Source organism: Herpailurus yagouaroundi, unplaced genomic scaffold (assembly GCF_014898765.1).
Source record: "Herpailurus yagouaroundi ecotype Mexico unplaced genomic scaffold, PumYag 208, whole genome shotgun sequence".
Classification (NCBI taxonomy): Eukaryota; Metazoa; Chordata; class Mammalia; order Carnivora; family Felidae; genus Herpailurus; species Herpailurus yagouaroundi.
The window spans coordinates 1,478,636-1,491,364 of NW_024412439.1; the positions used below are offsets into that span (position 1 = coordinate 1,478,636).

The 12,729-nt window shown below is 59.0% G+C and overlaps 1 protein-coding gene across 1 annotated transcript in view; it reads left to right on the forward strand.

Moving 5' to 3' along the window:
• DRG2 (developmentally regulated GTP binding protein 2) overlaps positions 1 to 10,967 on the forward strand; it is a 21,227-nt gene extending 10,260 nt beyond the window's left edge. The window contains exons 5-13 of the mRNA XM_040453026.1: positions 1,513 to 1,603; positions 2,262 to 2,334; positions 2,434 to 2,524; positions 3,380 to 3,477; positions 3,892 to 3,968; positions 5,657 to 5,745; positions 6,544 to 6,602; positions 9,778 to 9,831; positions 10,188 to 10,967. Coding sequence (XP_040308960.1) covers positions 1,513 to 1,603; positions 2,262 to 2,334; positions 2,434 to 2,524; positions 3,380 to 3,477; positions 3,892 to 3,968; positions 5,657 to 5,745; positions 6,544 to 6,602; positions 9,778 to 9,831; positions 10,188 to 10,274 — 719 coding nt within the window. The 3' untranslated portion in view covers positions 10,275 to 10,967. The remainder of the gene's footprint in view (positions 1 to 1,512; positions 1,604 to 2,261; positions 2,335 to 2,433; positions 2,525 to 3,379; positions 3,478 to 3,891; positions 3,969 to 5,656; positions 5,746 to 6,543; positions 6,603 to 9,777; positions 9,832 to 10,187) is intronic.
• Positions 10,968 to 12,729: the final 1,762 nt, after the last annotated feature.

Consider the following 12,729-nt stretch of genomic DNA (forward strand, 5'->3'; position numbering starts at 1 on the left):
TTACGTTTATTTTTAAGTTTATGTATTAAGTTTATTTACTAACTTTTTTTAAGTTTATTTTTTTAAGCTTTTTAAAATATTTTTTTAAGTTTTTTTACTTATTAAGTTTTTAAGTTTATTTATTTATTTTGAGAGAGACAGAGACAGTGTGACTGGGAGAAGGACAGAGAGAGAGGGAGAGACAGAGAATCCCAAGCAGGCTCCGCGCTGTCAGCACAGAGACCGATGTGGGGCTTGAACCCATGAAATTGTGAGATCATGACCTGAGCCGAAACTGAGAGCCGGACACTCAACTGACTGAGCCACCCAGGCGCCCCTTGTCTTTGTTTTCTGAGATAGGAACATGCCTGTGGCTTCTGGTGGCTTCCTGCAGCATTGCGGACACGGTAACCAGCTGATGGTTATCCAGCACTGGCTAAGTGCTGGGCTCTGTGCTGACCATTATCTCACTTAATCCTCACATAGTCCTGTGACTTGGGAAGTGTCATTATTTCCCTTTCATAGCCAGGAGGAACCGCAGGGACAGACAGGTAAAGGGTCTGCCCTAAACGACTCTTCACCCATCAAGTGGCAGGGCCAGGGTTGGTGCCCACCTCTCCGGTTTAGTAACCCTGTCCAGGCTGGGCAGCGGGACCTCTCCCCGCGGGTCCAGTTGCCATCTCCTCTGCACGTTTCCGTACCCCACTGCCCCCATCAGGGCAGAGTCCTGCCTACTTGAATTGGGCTGGTGGAAATGGTGATGGTCCCCCAGGAACCTGCTGTCCCAGGCAGCATCATGGGGCCTGGTGTGGTCTGGCCACTGTGGGGGAAGCACGTTTGGTAGTGACAGGAGACCCCTGGCTTGTGAAGATCACTGGACACAGCCCCCCATTCTCCAAAGAGGGAGGCAGATCATGGTTGAAATCTACACTACCTGGATCCTAGTGCTGTGACCTTGGCAAGGCGCTTGACTTCTCTGGTGGTGCAATAACCACATGGTCTGACCTTTGTGTGGCAGTTCCTAAAGTACCTCTTCCTGTGGTGTCTCATGTGATCCTTTCTGCAGCCCTTGGATTGGGGGTGGGTTATATCGCCCCCATTTCCAGAAAGGGCAGACATGTTCAAATCCTGATAGCACACTAGCTTTGTAATCTTGGGCAAGTGATGAGCTCCAAACCAGGCCTCAGTTTTCTCATCTATAAAATGGGCTTGATAACACTGACTATATAGGGTGGTTGTGAGGAAATGTTCACGAAGCGCTTAGCGTGTGGCCTATTGCAGGGTAGGGACAGGAGGAGAATGTTACTTCTCCTGAGGTGGTGATGTCAGATTACCTTCTAAAACAAGTCTTCGTGAGTAAAACAGCACACGGATTAGTGAAAAATGGCAAGGAAATCACAGCCAGGGGCTGGCATGTGGCAGAGACCATGATGGGTCTGTAGAGGACAGGAGTCTGGGGCTCCGTGGCCTGGGTGGGGGTCACACGGGTTGTGCCTATGTCACTGTGTAACCGTGTCCCTTCCACCTGTCCAGGGAAAGGTCGTGGCCGGCAGGTGATTGCTGTGGCACGCACGGCTGACGTCGTCATCATGATGCTGGATGCCACTAAGGGAGAAGTGCAGAGGTCTGCAGGGGAGTGTGGGGGGTGGGGCAGGCTAACATGTCTGGGGGGCGGTGGGGATCCCTGGGCATGCTGGTAGGACACTGTGGCTCCAGCTGCTGTGTCCCTGATCGTGATGGGTGATCCACGGGGCGCTTGGGCCTCTCACACGTGGGAGCAGCAGCAGGACTGTCCACAGGCTAAACCCGTGCAGTCAGCCTGGAGCGTCCTCTCTGAGTGGCTTACATCTGGCACGGAGATGTCCGGAGGCTGGGGACTGTGGTACGCGGCACCGACTGAAGCCTGTGTCACCCGTGAGCCCCGTGCTGGCTCTGGCTCCTGCCTGCAGAGGCCAAGGTGCCTCAGTTGCTGCCCAGAACCCAGTGGGAGCCCAGGCCCAAACAACAGAAGCCTTATTCATGCCCTGACCTGCTGGCTAAGGGGCACAGCAGGCCTGCCTCTGCGTGCCAGTCACAGGCCCAGCCCGTCTCCCTCGAACTGGGCAGAAGGTCCACAGGCTCCTCAGCGGCTTTGGGTTGTTGAGAAGGAACGTTCTGGGTTCCCAGTGGTGGGTTGGGAGGGCATTGGCCTCCCTCTGGAAGGGCAGGGGCTTCCTGTGTGACAGGGAAGCCATTTGGCCTGCCTCTGGACACCTGTGAAGGCTCGTGGGGGTTCTTCCCAGGTCTCTGCTGGAAAAGGAACTGGAATCCGTGGGTATCCGCCTCAACAAGCACAAGCCCAACATCTACTTCAAGGTGAGGCCCCCCCCCCTCCCCAGGAGGCCAGGCACGGGCGGGTTTGGGGTGATCGCAGCTGCCCCTTTGTGAGCCGCTCTCCTTTCCTGTCTCCTCCAGCCCAAGAAAGGTGGTGGCATCTCCTTTAACTCCACAGTCACACTGACCCAGTGCTCGGAAAAGCTGGTGCAGCTGATTCTGCATGAGTACAGTATCCTCCCAAAAGCAGCAAGGGAGGGCCCAGAGCCCTCAGGGCAGGGGAGGGGCCACCCGAGACAGGAGGGAGGCCTTGCGGCCCAGGATGATCACAGACCACCCCAAGCCACCCCGGCTCCATCCGAGCGACCGCCAGGAGAGCGGTAGTGACATGGGACACTTCCTGTCCCCCCTGCCTCCATGCTCACCAAGCTGCAGGCTGGCTGGGCCGGAGCCGTGAACTCAGCAGTGGCTTCCTAACTCCCTGGCAAGTACTAGGCACTGGCAGGCAGTCACATCTGGAAGGAAGATGAGATGGTGAGGGAAACAGCGCCCGAGGACTGGGGGTTCCTGGCCTGGGGAAGCCTCAGGAAGAACCAGGGGCCTGGCTGCTTGTCGGGGGTGCTGGAGGGACAGGGCAGGGCCCCAGAGGCAGAGCAGCTCAGCATGTGAAGAAGTCACCTTGGGACAGGCTGTGTGCAGGGTGATGAGGCCCCTGTCACTGCAGGTATGCAAGCCTCCAGAGGAGAGCTTTGCATGAGGGAAGCTGGGTTAGACCAATGCTTGCAGACAGTGCTCCTGGCACCGAAGCCTGGGGTTCCACTGAGGTGCTTTGGGGATTCTGGCAAGTCCATTTTTCTTCTTGCCTAATGGAGAAGATTGAAACCACCGATTGAAACTTTATGTATCGTGGCTCCTTTTGAAAAACGAGGGCAGTCCCCAAACTTCAAAAGCTTGTAAAACCTCCCAAGCAGATGACCTCCGAGGTCCCTTCCGGCACTGTGTTTCCTAACTGGCTATCCGGGCCCCTCTCCTGCGGGGGCGCTGGTGGCTGCTGGTGCTCAGGTGGCCCTTAATCCGAGCCCCTCAGAGATCTTCAACGCAGAGGTGCTCTTCCGAGAAGACTGCTCCCCGGATGAGTTCATCGATGTGATCGTGGGCAACCGGGTGTACATGCCCTGCTTGTATGTAAGTGGCACTGGGCCCTAGGGCGCACATGTGGGAGCGGAGCTGGCCCCGGGGTGACCCAGATGGGAGACGAGCTTCCCCGAGGGGCAAGAAGAGCATGGAGCTGCCTTCACACCCCCCCCCCGCCCCTCTTCCCTGGCGGCTGCATGAGGTTTGCAGACCTCCCTAGCTTGACACCGGGTTCTATCCCAGCCTTCCCTTCTGGGGAGGGACAGCGGTCCCAGGACCCTGCACCGTTTCCCCACCCTTGAGGCAGCAGGGGAGGGGGGACGCTGGCATCGGCCCCCGCCCCTGTTGTGTTCCGGCACGCGGAGGGAGGCACTGTGGGCAGGGCCGTGGCATTTGGGGACCCGGTTCCTGCGCTACTGTATTCTTTTCCTTCCCCGACACCCACCTCCATCTTCTCAATCCCAGGTTTATAACAAAATTGACCAGATCTCCATGGAAGAAGTGGACCGCCTGGCCCGGAAGCCCAACAGTGTGGTCATCAGGTGAGGGTCCCGACACCTTCTTGTGTGTGTGAGCCCGTCAGGCCTCCCCGCCACGTTGGCCAGGCAGAGCCCCCACACGCACCCAGGCCAGAGTAGACCGTCTTAGTAACGGCTTTGACCTTGGCCTGGTCCTACCCTGGATCGGCCTGGGCAGAGTGGATGATGTGGGATGGGCTCTGGTGAAGATAACAGAAGGATTTCATCCACCAAGGTAAATGGATAAGAATTGTTAACAGGCTTCGTAGCTTAGTAGTTAACCGCAGACCTCAGAAATCCCAAGGGGCGCCTGGGTGGCTCAGTCGGTTAAGCGTCCGACTTCAGCTCAGGTCATGATCTCACAGTTCGTGAGTTCAAGCCCTGCATCGGGCTCTGTGCTGGCAGCTTGGAGCCTGGAGCCTGCCTCAGATTCTGCGTCTTCCTCTCTCTCTGTCTCTCCCCTGCTTGTGCTCTCTGTCTCCCCAAAATAAACAAACATTAAAAAAAAAATTTTTAAGAGATCCCTAGGCTGTGAGCCAGCTGCTCTTAATCCTCCAGAAGATGCGGCTACCACTGCATGGCAGAGGGAAGAGGGAAGTTAAGTCCTCGGGTGGGGGGTGGGGGGCATCCTTGCCCTCCTTGGAGCGGTGGGTCCTGGGGACTGTAGTTCATTTTTTTTTTTTTAACGTTTATTCATTTTTGTGAGACAGAGACAGAGCGTGAGCGGGGAAGGGGCAGAGAGAGGGAGACACAATCCGAAGCAGGCTCCAGGCTCCTAGCTGTCAGCACGGAGCCCCACGCGGGGCTCGAACTCACGAACCCCGAGATCATGATGTGAGCCGAAGTTGGACGCTCAACCGACTGAGCCACCCAGACACCCCTGTAGTTCATTTTTCAGTGTCCTTGCAAGTTCCTTCTTGGGAGCAGCCCGACCTGTGTGCTCCGCTCTCTGGCTTCCCGGCTATCACAAGGCATTCTGTAGCTTCACACTGAGGCAGGGCTTACGGGGAACCAGATGCTGAGCGGCCAAGGGGGCGGGGTGACTGGTGCAAATGATGGGTGACGGTCCCGGACCCCCTCCCAGGCGTTGCCAGCTACCGCCAAGAGCAGGAGAGCGCTGGCATCCCTCCTGAAAGACCGCCTCAGTTCCTCTCCTGCCGCTATATCCCAGGCTGCCTTCAGGGGCTGCCCAAGGATGTGCCGGTTCTCAGGGCATGAGGTCACCTCCTCACCACACCTTCATTTGCTATGCCAACAGCATGTCAGTGGAGGTCAAGGTGCCTGCTCAGGCTCATGCCTCTACAAACGATCAAGCCAGGAGCCACCCCGCCCCAACAAAACCCCCCCTGGGCTGAGCTGTGCTCGGCATTCTCCTTCCAGCAGGTGTCAGGAGGGAAGCCCCACCTCCTGGCGCTCTGTGTCCCTCAGAGATGCCACGTGCCCTCCACAGATGCCACCGGGACCCCCAGGAGAGACCGCTGAGCTCTGCTGGGCGTGACCGTGGTGGTGGCCGGAGGTGCTGGCAGCTGAAGTGTCGGGCTGCCATCAGAACTACAGGCTCAGTTCCCCACGGGTCCCAGATGGGCCACGCCGGCCTCTCTCCCCGGGCCAGCCGGATGGAGGCTGTCCCCTGCAACAGTGAGAAAGCAGTTCTCACTGTCGAGAACAGAGCCCATGGGGCTACTCTGACCGGCCGCTTTCCTCCCTGGCAGCTGCGGCATGAAGCTGAATCTGGACTACTTGCTTGAGATGCTTTGGGAGTACTTGGCCCTGACCTGCATCTACACCAAGAAGAGAGGACGTGAGTTAGACGGCGTGTGGCCCAGGAAACAGGCTGAGCCTCACCCTCCCATAGGGCGGCCACGCTCTGCGTGCGGACCCTGTGCCCCTGGCTCAGCCTGTCCCGTACAGATCTCAGCTTTTCTCCCATCTCGGAATTGTCACCGCCCTCTACCCCAGGCTGCTAGAGACCTTGGCTGAGCCTTTACAGTACAGAGGACCACTTCCTGGGACTGCTGGTCTTGATGAATTCCTTGGGAGCTGAGGCGGGGAGGGGCAGTGGGATAGAGGCTGTCCTGTGGTTCCCCACTGGCTACAGCAGTAACCCCCCTCCCAGCCTCCTCGAGCAGGAGCACGCCCCCTGGGTCAGGCCAGTGAATACACAGGAACCTTCATTCTGTCTCCCCCCCGCGCCCCCCCCACCCGGTTGCACACCTCACACACCCTGTGACCCTGCAGTTGAGTTCTGGCACTTTGCATCAGCCTTGACCTTGTCGGCAAGGGAGGAGATGTAGCAGCTCTGACCGGTCCCCGGCAGCTGGCTGCCATGTCTTACCAGTTCCATCCAGATGCTTCACGTGGCTGGACTTATTCTCATGGCTGACCGGGTTGCCGGCCCTCCTGGATGTGGGTTTATTTTTATTTTCTATGTTAAAGTCAAGGTTGTAGAACCCTGCAAGAGGACCTGTAGGGCAAGTGTGCCAAATGGTGAGGGGAAGGTTGAGCCAAGGCTGGGGGCTGGAAGGGCCTCTGTCCCCTAATGGAAGGGCACAGAGCAGCTTGGGGCCGTAACTGTGGTTGCCTCCCTCTACCTTTGCAGAGAGGCCGGACTTCACAGATGCCATCATCCTCCGGAAAGGGGCCTCCGTGGAGCACGTGGTGAGTTGCCGAGACCTCTTGGGACAGTGGGGTCAGGGAGCTCTCTGTCCCTGCTGCGGGGTTTTGCTGAGGTTCTCCCGTTGACTCTGAGATGCCGCCGGCTCAATAGCAGAGTGGCCCAGCGCGGGCTCTGGAGTTAGACCTGGGGTTGCATCCCGGCCCCCCCTTCCTTGCCGCGTATGAAGCCGCCGGGCCTCTCCCGCCGGCAGGGCTGGCACTTTCTACCCCAGTGGTAGTTAGAGGGCGGGGTTGAAGGAGGTCCAGCGTGTGAATAGTCAGCGTGCCGCCTGGCACTTGGAAGGTGTCCAGGAAGCGGTGGTCGTCGCTGTCCTGTCACGTCTGGGTGTTGCAGGCTCAGAGCCACAGCTGTGCAGGTGTTAGTCGGGTAGAGCCACTGCCCTGGGGCGTTTCTGTGCTGTCACTCCACATTGTGTTTCCCCGGTGCCTACGGCTCAGAGCTACTGCCTCCATGCCTTCGGCCCCTCCTGGCTTCCTGTCCCTCAGTCAGCCCCCAGCAGCTCTCCCTGCTCCCACATCCTGCCCCCCAGCCCAGGATGGCTGTGATTGCTTTTTACACTCAACACACATTTATCGAGCACCAACGATAAAGCAGCCCCGGTTCCTGCCAGAACAGGGTCCATCAGGGTCAAAGATGCCAAATACCCAATCCCAGAGCTAAGCAGTCACACATAACGGGGAGTGGAACAAAGTAAGGGAACGGGGAGTGACCCCGAGTCTACACAGAGAGGCCAGGTGGTCTTGGGGGGAGGTGTCCTCATGGGGGCCTGTAGACCAAGTAGGACCTGACAGTGAAGGTTTAGGGGTGGTGGAAGCCCTCCTAGGCAGGGGTGCAAGGTATGCAAAGGTCCTGAGGCAGAGGGGCTCTGGGCTGAGCCTGTGGGCTCAGGGAGAGGAGGGTGCATTTCTGTGTCTAGAGTTTTGTTGCAAGCACAGCTGTCACCTGTCCCTTCAATGTGACCCTGCACCATCTTTTTCAGAGGTGTATTGGGCCCTGCGGGAGCAAATGATGGCTCAAGGACCTGGAACAATACTCCAGGTCGACACAGGCAATTTCTTAGGTTTTTTGGGGGTTTGTTTTCCATCTAGCTCATTTCTTCTCAGGATGTGTACTGTGGACAGGTGGTGGGCCAGCCTGCCGTCTGGGCTCATGCGTGCATTCAGTCAGCAAGCCCAGCCCGAGGCCTCTGCCAGCTAGAGGTTCCTGATACAAAAGGGCAGGGCTCGGCCTTGAACGCTAGCACGCCCGGCAGGAGCCGCATCCCTCAGATCACTCCTCATGACGGGGGGGCGTCCCTGCCGCTGCAGGCCTATTTCGGAACCTGTGACTGCTGAGGTGTCTCTTGGGGAACCTGTGACTGCTGCGGTGTCTCTTGGGGACCCGGCAGCTGTCGATACGGGTGCCTCCATGTGCTGGCCCTCTGTGGAGTTACCCTGCACCTTCTGTGGGTACTTTCCGCAACCCTCTCAGGCCCTGGCTGCTTGCCCAAGAGGATGTAGGACTTCAGCCACTCCCGGGAAGAAAAGCGGGAGATAGCAGTAGGAGAGGGTTTTCCAGGCGGTGGGACTAATAGGTACAAAGGCCCAGAGGCAGGGGTGAGTGTGGGGAATGCTGGGTGTTTGTCATCAGCTGCACGGGGGTAGGAGGTGACAAGGGTCCAGTGGGGTAGGGGAGGGGGGCTCTGGGGGCCTTGCTCCGGAGCCTGGACTGGCCTCCTCCCTGCTCACCCTCCCCACAGGCGCTTCCCTCCTGGGACACCCAACTGTCCCAGATGCCACAGAGTATAGTACAGGCCTGCCTGGATGCTGGCAGCAGGGACCCAGGTAGACAGTGGAGCCAGGCAGACCGAGGGTCATATTCTGGTTCTCCCCCATCCTGTGTCAGCCTCCCTGTGCCTCAGTTTCCTCATCTGGGGGTAACTGAATCCCCACCCCCAGGGCCTTTGCGATGCACCCAGCCTAGGCCCCGGTACGGATTCAGTGAGAGCTGACAAAGGCCTCGCTTCCAAAAGGGTCATGGGCCGTAAGCCCCCAAGGCAGAGAGGACCTTGCAGGGCTCTCAAGAGGGGGGGGCACAGTGGGCACTGAGCAGCAGTGGTCTTCCTGTCGTCGAACGACACGTTCTTTCCCATAGTAGAAAAGACGGCCATCCGTGACCTGCCATTGTCCCCCATTGCTAGAGATGCGAGTGCGGAGAAACTTCTCCGAGCCCCGTGGTAAATGGCTCCTAGTGTCACAGACACTAGGGTGCGGTGGGGCCTGTGGCAGGCTGGAGGACGCACGCCCTGTCTGCCTCGAGGGCAGGAGCACCCGCTCCGTGCTCCCAAAGCTGTCAGGGTCCCAGGGGAGTCCTTGCGGGGGTGCGGCCCTGCTCCATTGTTGTGGGTCAAGCTGAGGAAGACATAAAACCCAGAGACGACCCCTGGGCCAGCGGATTTCATTCTCTGCTCTAGAAAATAGCGTTGGAACCACTTGTGTGGGTCTCTGTGCTCATTACTGGCAGCAGTGTCTTGGCCACCACGGCCACCTAGAGGAGGCCCCGTCAGGTCGGCTGCCCATATGTGCTCAGGAAATGTTCTTACAGGCTCAGCGTCCCCACAGAAGCTGTCTCCCCAGCCCCCCTCCCCTGTGCAACCCAGGGCCCCCAGCCTCCGGGAAAGAGCTGGCCGCCCTGGCAAGTTCCCCTCCTTCCAGCTTCCTTTAAGAGCTCTGGGATTCCTGAGGTGGAGGCAGATGATGTCATGGGTGGGAAGCTCCAGGTCACAGGGGACAATGGCCAGGCATGGTGACTCCAGGCTGAGGTGGGGTGACCTGAAAACTACCGTCACCCATCTGAAGGAGCATCTGTCAGGGTTGGCATTCAGGCAAGGCCAGCGGAAGCCTGCCGACAGCCAGGTCCAGACCTTCTTCTGATGGCTTCGAGAACGTTTCTAGTGAGCTCCATGGCCTTTGGGCCAACCTGGAAGTGGGAGTATCAGAAGAGCCTGCAGCCATGCATGAGACCGCCTGTGGATTGAGCCTGTGGTGTTCACAAGGCCAGTGCTGTGTGAGCACCTGCCTTGGGGATTGCTACTTGGCGGAGGCCTTGGGCTTGGGTGTGTGGCTAGGCTCGGTGGGCTTGGTACTTATCTCACTGTTACCCTCTCCCGTCCCCCAGTGCCACCGCATCCACCGGTCACTTGCCAGCCAGTTCAAGTACGCGCTGGTGTGGGTGAGTCTCTGGGAAGGAGGAGGGCCGGGGTCATGCCCAGCGTAGCCTCCGGGTAAGGCAGAAGCAAGGTGTTCACGCCACTCCGTGTGGTGTCCCAGTTTACAGGGTGTGCGTGCTGACCCGTACTGGACTTGGGCCTCTCCCATCTTGGGATCCGGGGATGGTCAGTCCACTGGGGACATTTTCCTGTCTGGAGGGGGGGGGTGTTGCCAGTGATGGGGCCCCCACTTCAGCCTCTGGCATTCATCTATCCCGTAACGTGTACACCCACCCACCTTCCTCCCGTAATAGCTATCAGCCTTGGCCTTGCTCAGTGCAGAGGCTGACAGGGCCCCTCTGCCTTGTTCCCCACCTAGGGCACCAGCACCAAGTACAGCCCGCAGCGGGTGGGCCTGACCCACACCATGGAGCACGAAGATGTCATCCAGATTGTCAAGAAGTAGTGCCTCTTGCTGGGCACCCTGCCTGCCCGCCCTGCCTCCCTGGGGAGTCGGCCCCAGCAGGGCGCACCAAAGCCCAAACAGGAAAAATACAGATACATACACCCCAGGAAGGGGTCTCTCAAGTCCCTGCTGTCTCCAGAAGTTTCTTCCGTAGGCAGATGATGAAGAGTGTTGGGGCAAAGGGACATGGTTGGGGGACCTGGGCTGGTCTGGTGGGATTTCCCATGAGACTGGCCCCTTGTGTTTGGAACCCTCCCCCTGGCCCCCTTCAGGCACGGGAGGAGCAAGTTGCCCGCTGCCCCACAGCCGGGGCCTGACATCGATGGCTTGCTTGGTGCTGGGGCTAGGAGCTGACCCTGCCCGGGTCCCTGGAAGCTGTAGTTACTGTTGTTGCACCTTGGCCCTTTAGAGCCTGCTGGCACCTGGGGAGGGTGCCTCCCAGGACAGACCCTCGGCCCCACCCCAGGCTGCTTCATGGTGGCTGTAAGCCCCAGCTCATGCCTTCCTCAGCCTGAGGAGTCCTAAGTATTGCCCTCCGAGGGCAGCCCCCCTGCCCAGCACGGACCCCAGGACCCAGAGCCTGCAGGGACACCTGGAGCAGAGGCTTTGGCTTTTGGTTTCTGTATTTTTTTCTCTAAGCCCCTGGTCTCCGCGCTCCTTTCTGAAATAAAGAGTGAAAACAATTCCTGTTCAGACTGAGGACAATTCTGTCGGTTTGGTGAAGTCTGTGGCCAGGCTGGGTCAGGGCCAGCAACGAGCGTGATGACCAGAGGGGGGTGGTGCCTGGTTTGGGGAAGAGCAGGCCCAAGTCCGGGGTGCATAGGAAAATGTGGGGTCTTCCAGGGCGGTCTCTGCCCTAGAAGGTTGGCCGGGGGCTGTAGGCTGTCCGTGTGGCACCTCCTGAGGCCGGGCCTGGCTGCCAAGGTAAGCTGCATCCCCAGAAGGTCCTTGAGCACTCACAGGGGAGAGCAAGGTGGCTGGGTAGAAGACCCGTTGCCTCGGAAGGCAGAGGTCGACAGGCCTTGGCCTGGAGAGTCCTCGCTACGTGCCACAGTCGGTGTGGAGCTGTCTCCACAGCAGCCTGTTCTCTAGGGGCAGCACCTTGCCCTGGGCTTATACAGCTTCTAAGTGCAGAGCTGGGATTTGGACCCCAGCTGGGTCTTCTGGGCCATAGGGGAGGCTTCCTGGAGGAGGTGTGCCCCTTGGGAGTGAATGGTAACAGGTTTTGTGGGGCTACCAGGCACCGGGCTGGCAGGAGGCATAGAGGGCTCCCCTGGGGTCTTCAGATCCAGCTGGAGTGTGGAGCAGGCCCACTGCCCAGCTTTCCAGGCTGTTCTTGGCTCCTCTGTCAGCTGCTCAGGCTCCTTTCCGGAGACAAAACAGGAATAATAGACATCATTAAATATACATGGGGCCCCAGGCGGTCGGCGTGGTGGGCTGGGCCTCCCTTCCCCGCAACACTGAGCTGCTCTGCTAGGCTGGCCATGCTCCTGGGGCCAGCCACAGGACCCCCGTTAGGCGGCATGCAGGCAGGGAGCAGGCCACAGGACTCAGGTAAGAAGACCCCGGCCCAGGGCCCTTGGGGTCTGCCCCAAGTACCTCCCCACAGGTTGCGGCGAGGGGAAGAAGGGAGGGGGGCAGTGGAAGAGCTGGGCCTTGCCCCTAACTCACTGTGAGGTGCTTCCCTGGGCCTCCGTTTCTTCATCCATAAAGCGGGCATGATGCCCATACAGCTCCCCTCTTAGTGATGGTGGTATGCCAAGACAGGTGAGTACTCAGTGGCTGACTTCAGCCCTTCTCCCGACTGCCACAAGGCCTGGCCATGAGGTCCCAAGTAAGCATTTCTGCCTGGGTGATGGCCACTGCCACTTCTTGCCTTACAGTTAGGGAAGGGGCCTGTGTTCGCAGAGCATCAGATCCAGGCCCATTCTGTCTGCCAAGCTGGCTGCGAAAGGGTGGGAGATGAGGCCAGAGGTCTGGGGGTCCCCAGGCTACGGGCTCAGGGCAGGCATTGTCAGAGTCTCCAGCCACTGGGCCGCCGTGTTCCTCACCATGGACGGACTATTTCCTGGGCCAGGTCTGTGTGTTCCTAGATCAGGGCAACTGGTACCCTGTGTTGAATTTTTGGCTTTCCGGGGCCGGTGGCTGGCATGGGCCTGCGTGAGAGCCAAAGGAACCGCATGCTGTGCACCCCCAGGTCGGTGTGAACTGGCAGCTTGCAGTGCCCGATGCTAGAGGAGGTACCCCTAGGGCTGGAGGAGTTCCCCACCCCACCAGGGTGAGCTCCAAGGTTTGGGCCCCCCTGTTGCCACCTCTCACCCTCCCTGGGCCTTCTGTGCTAGGGAGGCTCTGGCCGGGCTGATAGAAGTCCCTTCCTGCTCAGACAACCTGATTGTCTTTGTGAAGGTCAACAATACCCAAGCCCTCTCTCAGGCCCGTCCGCAGACTACAGGGC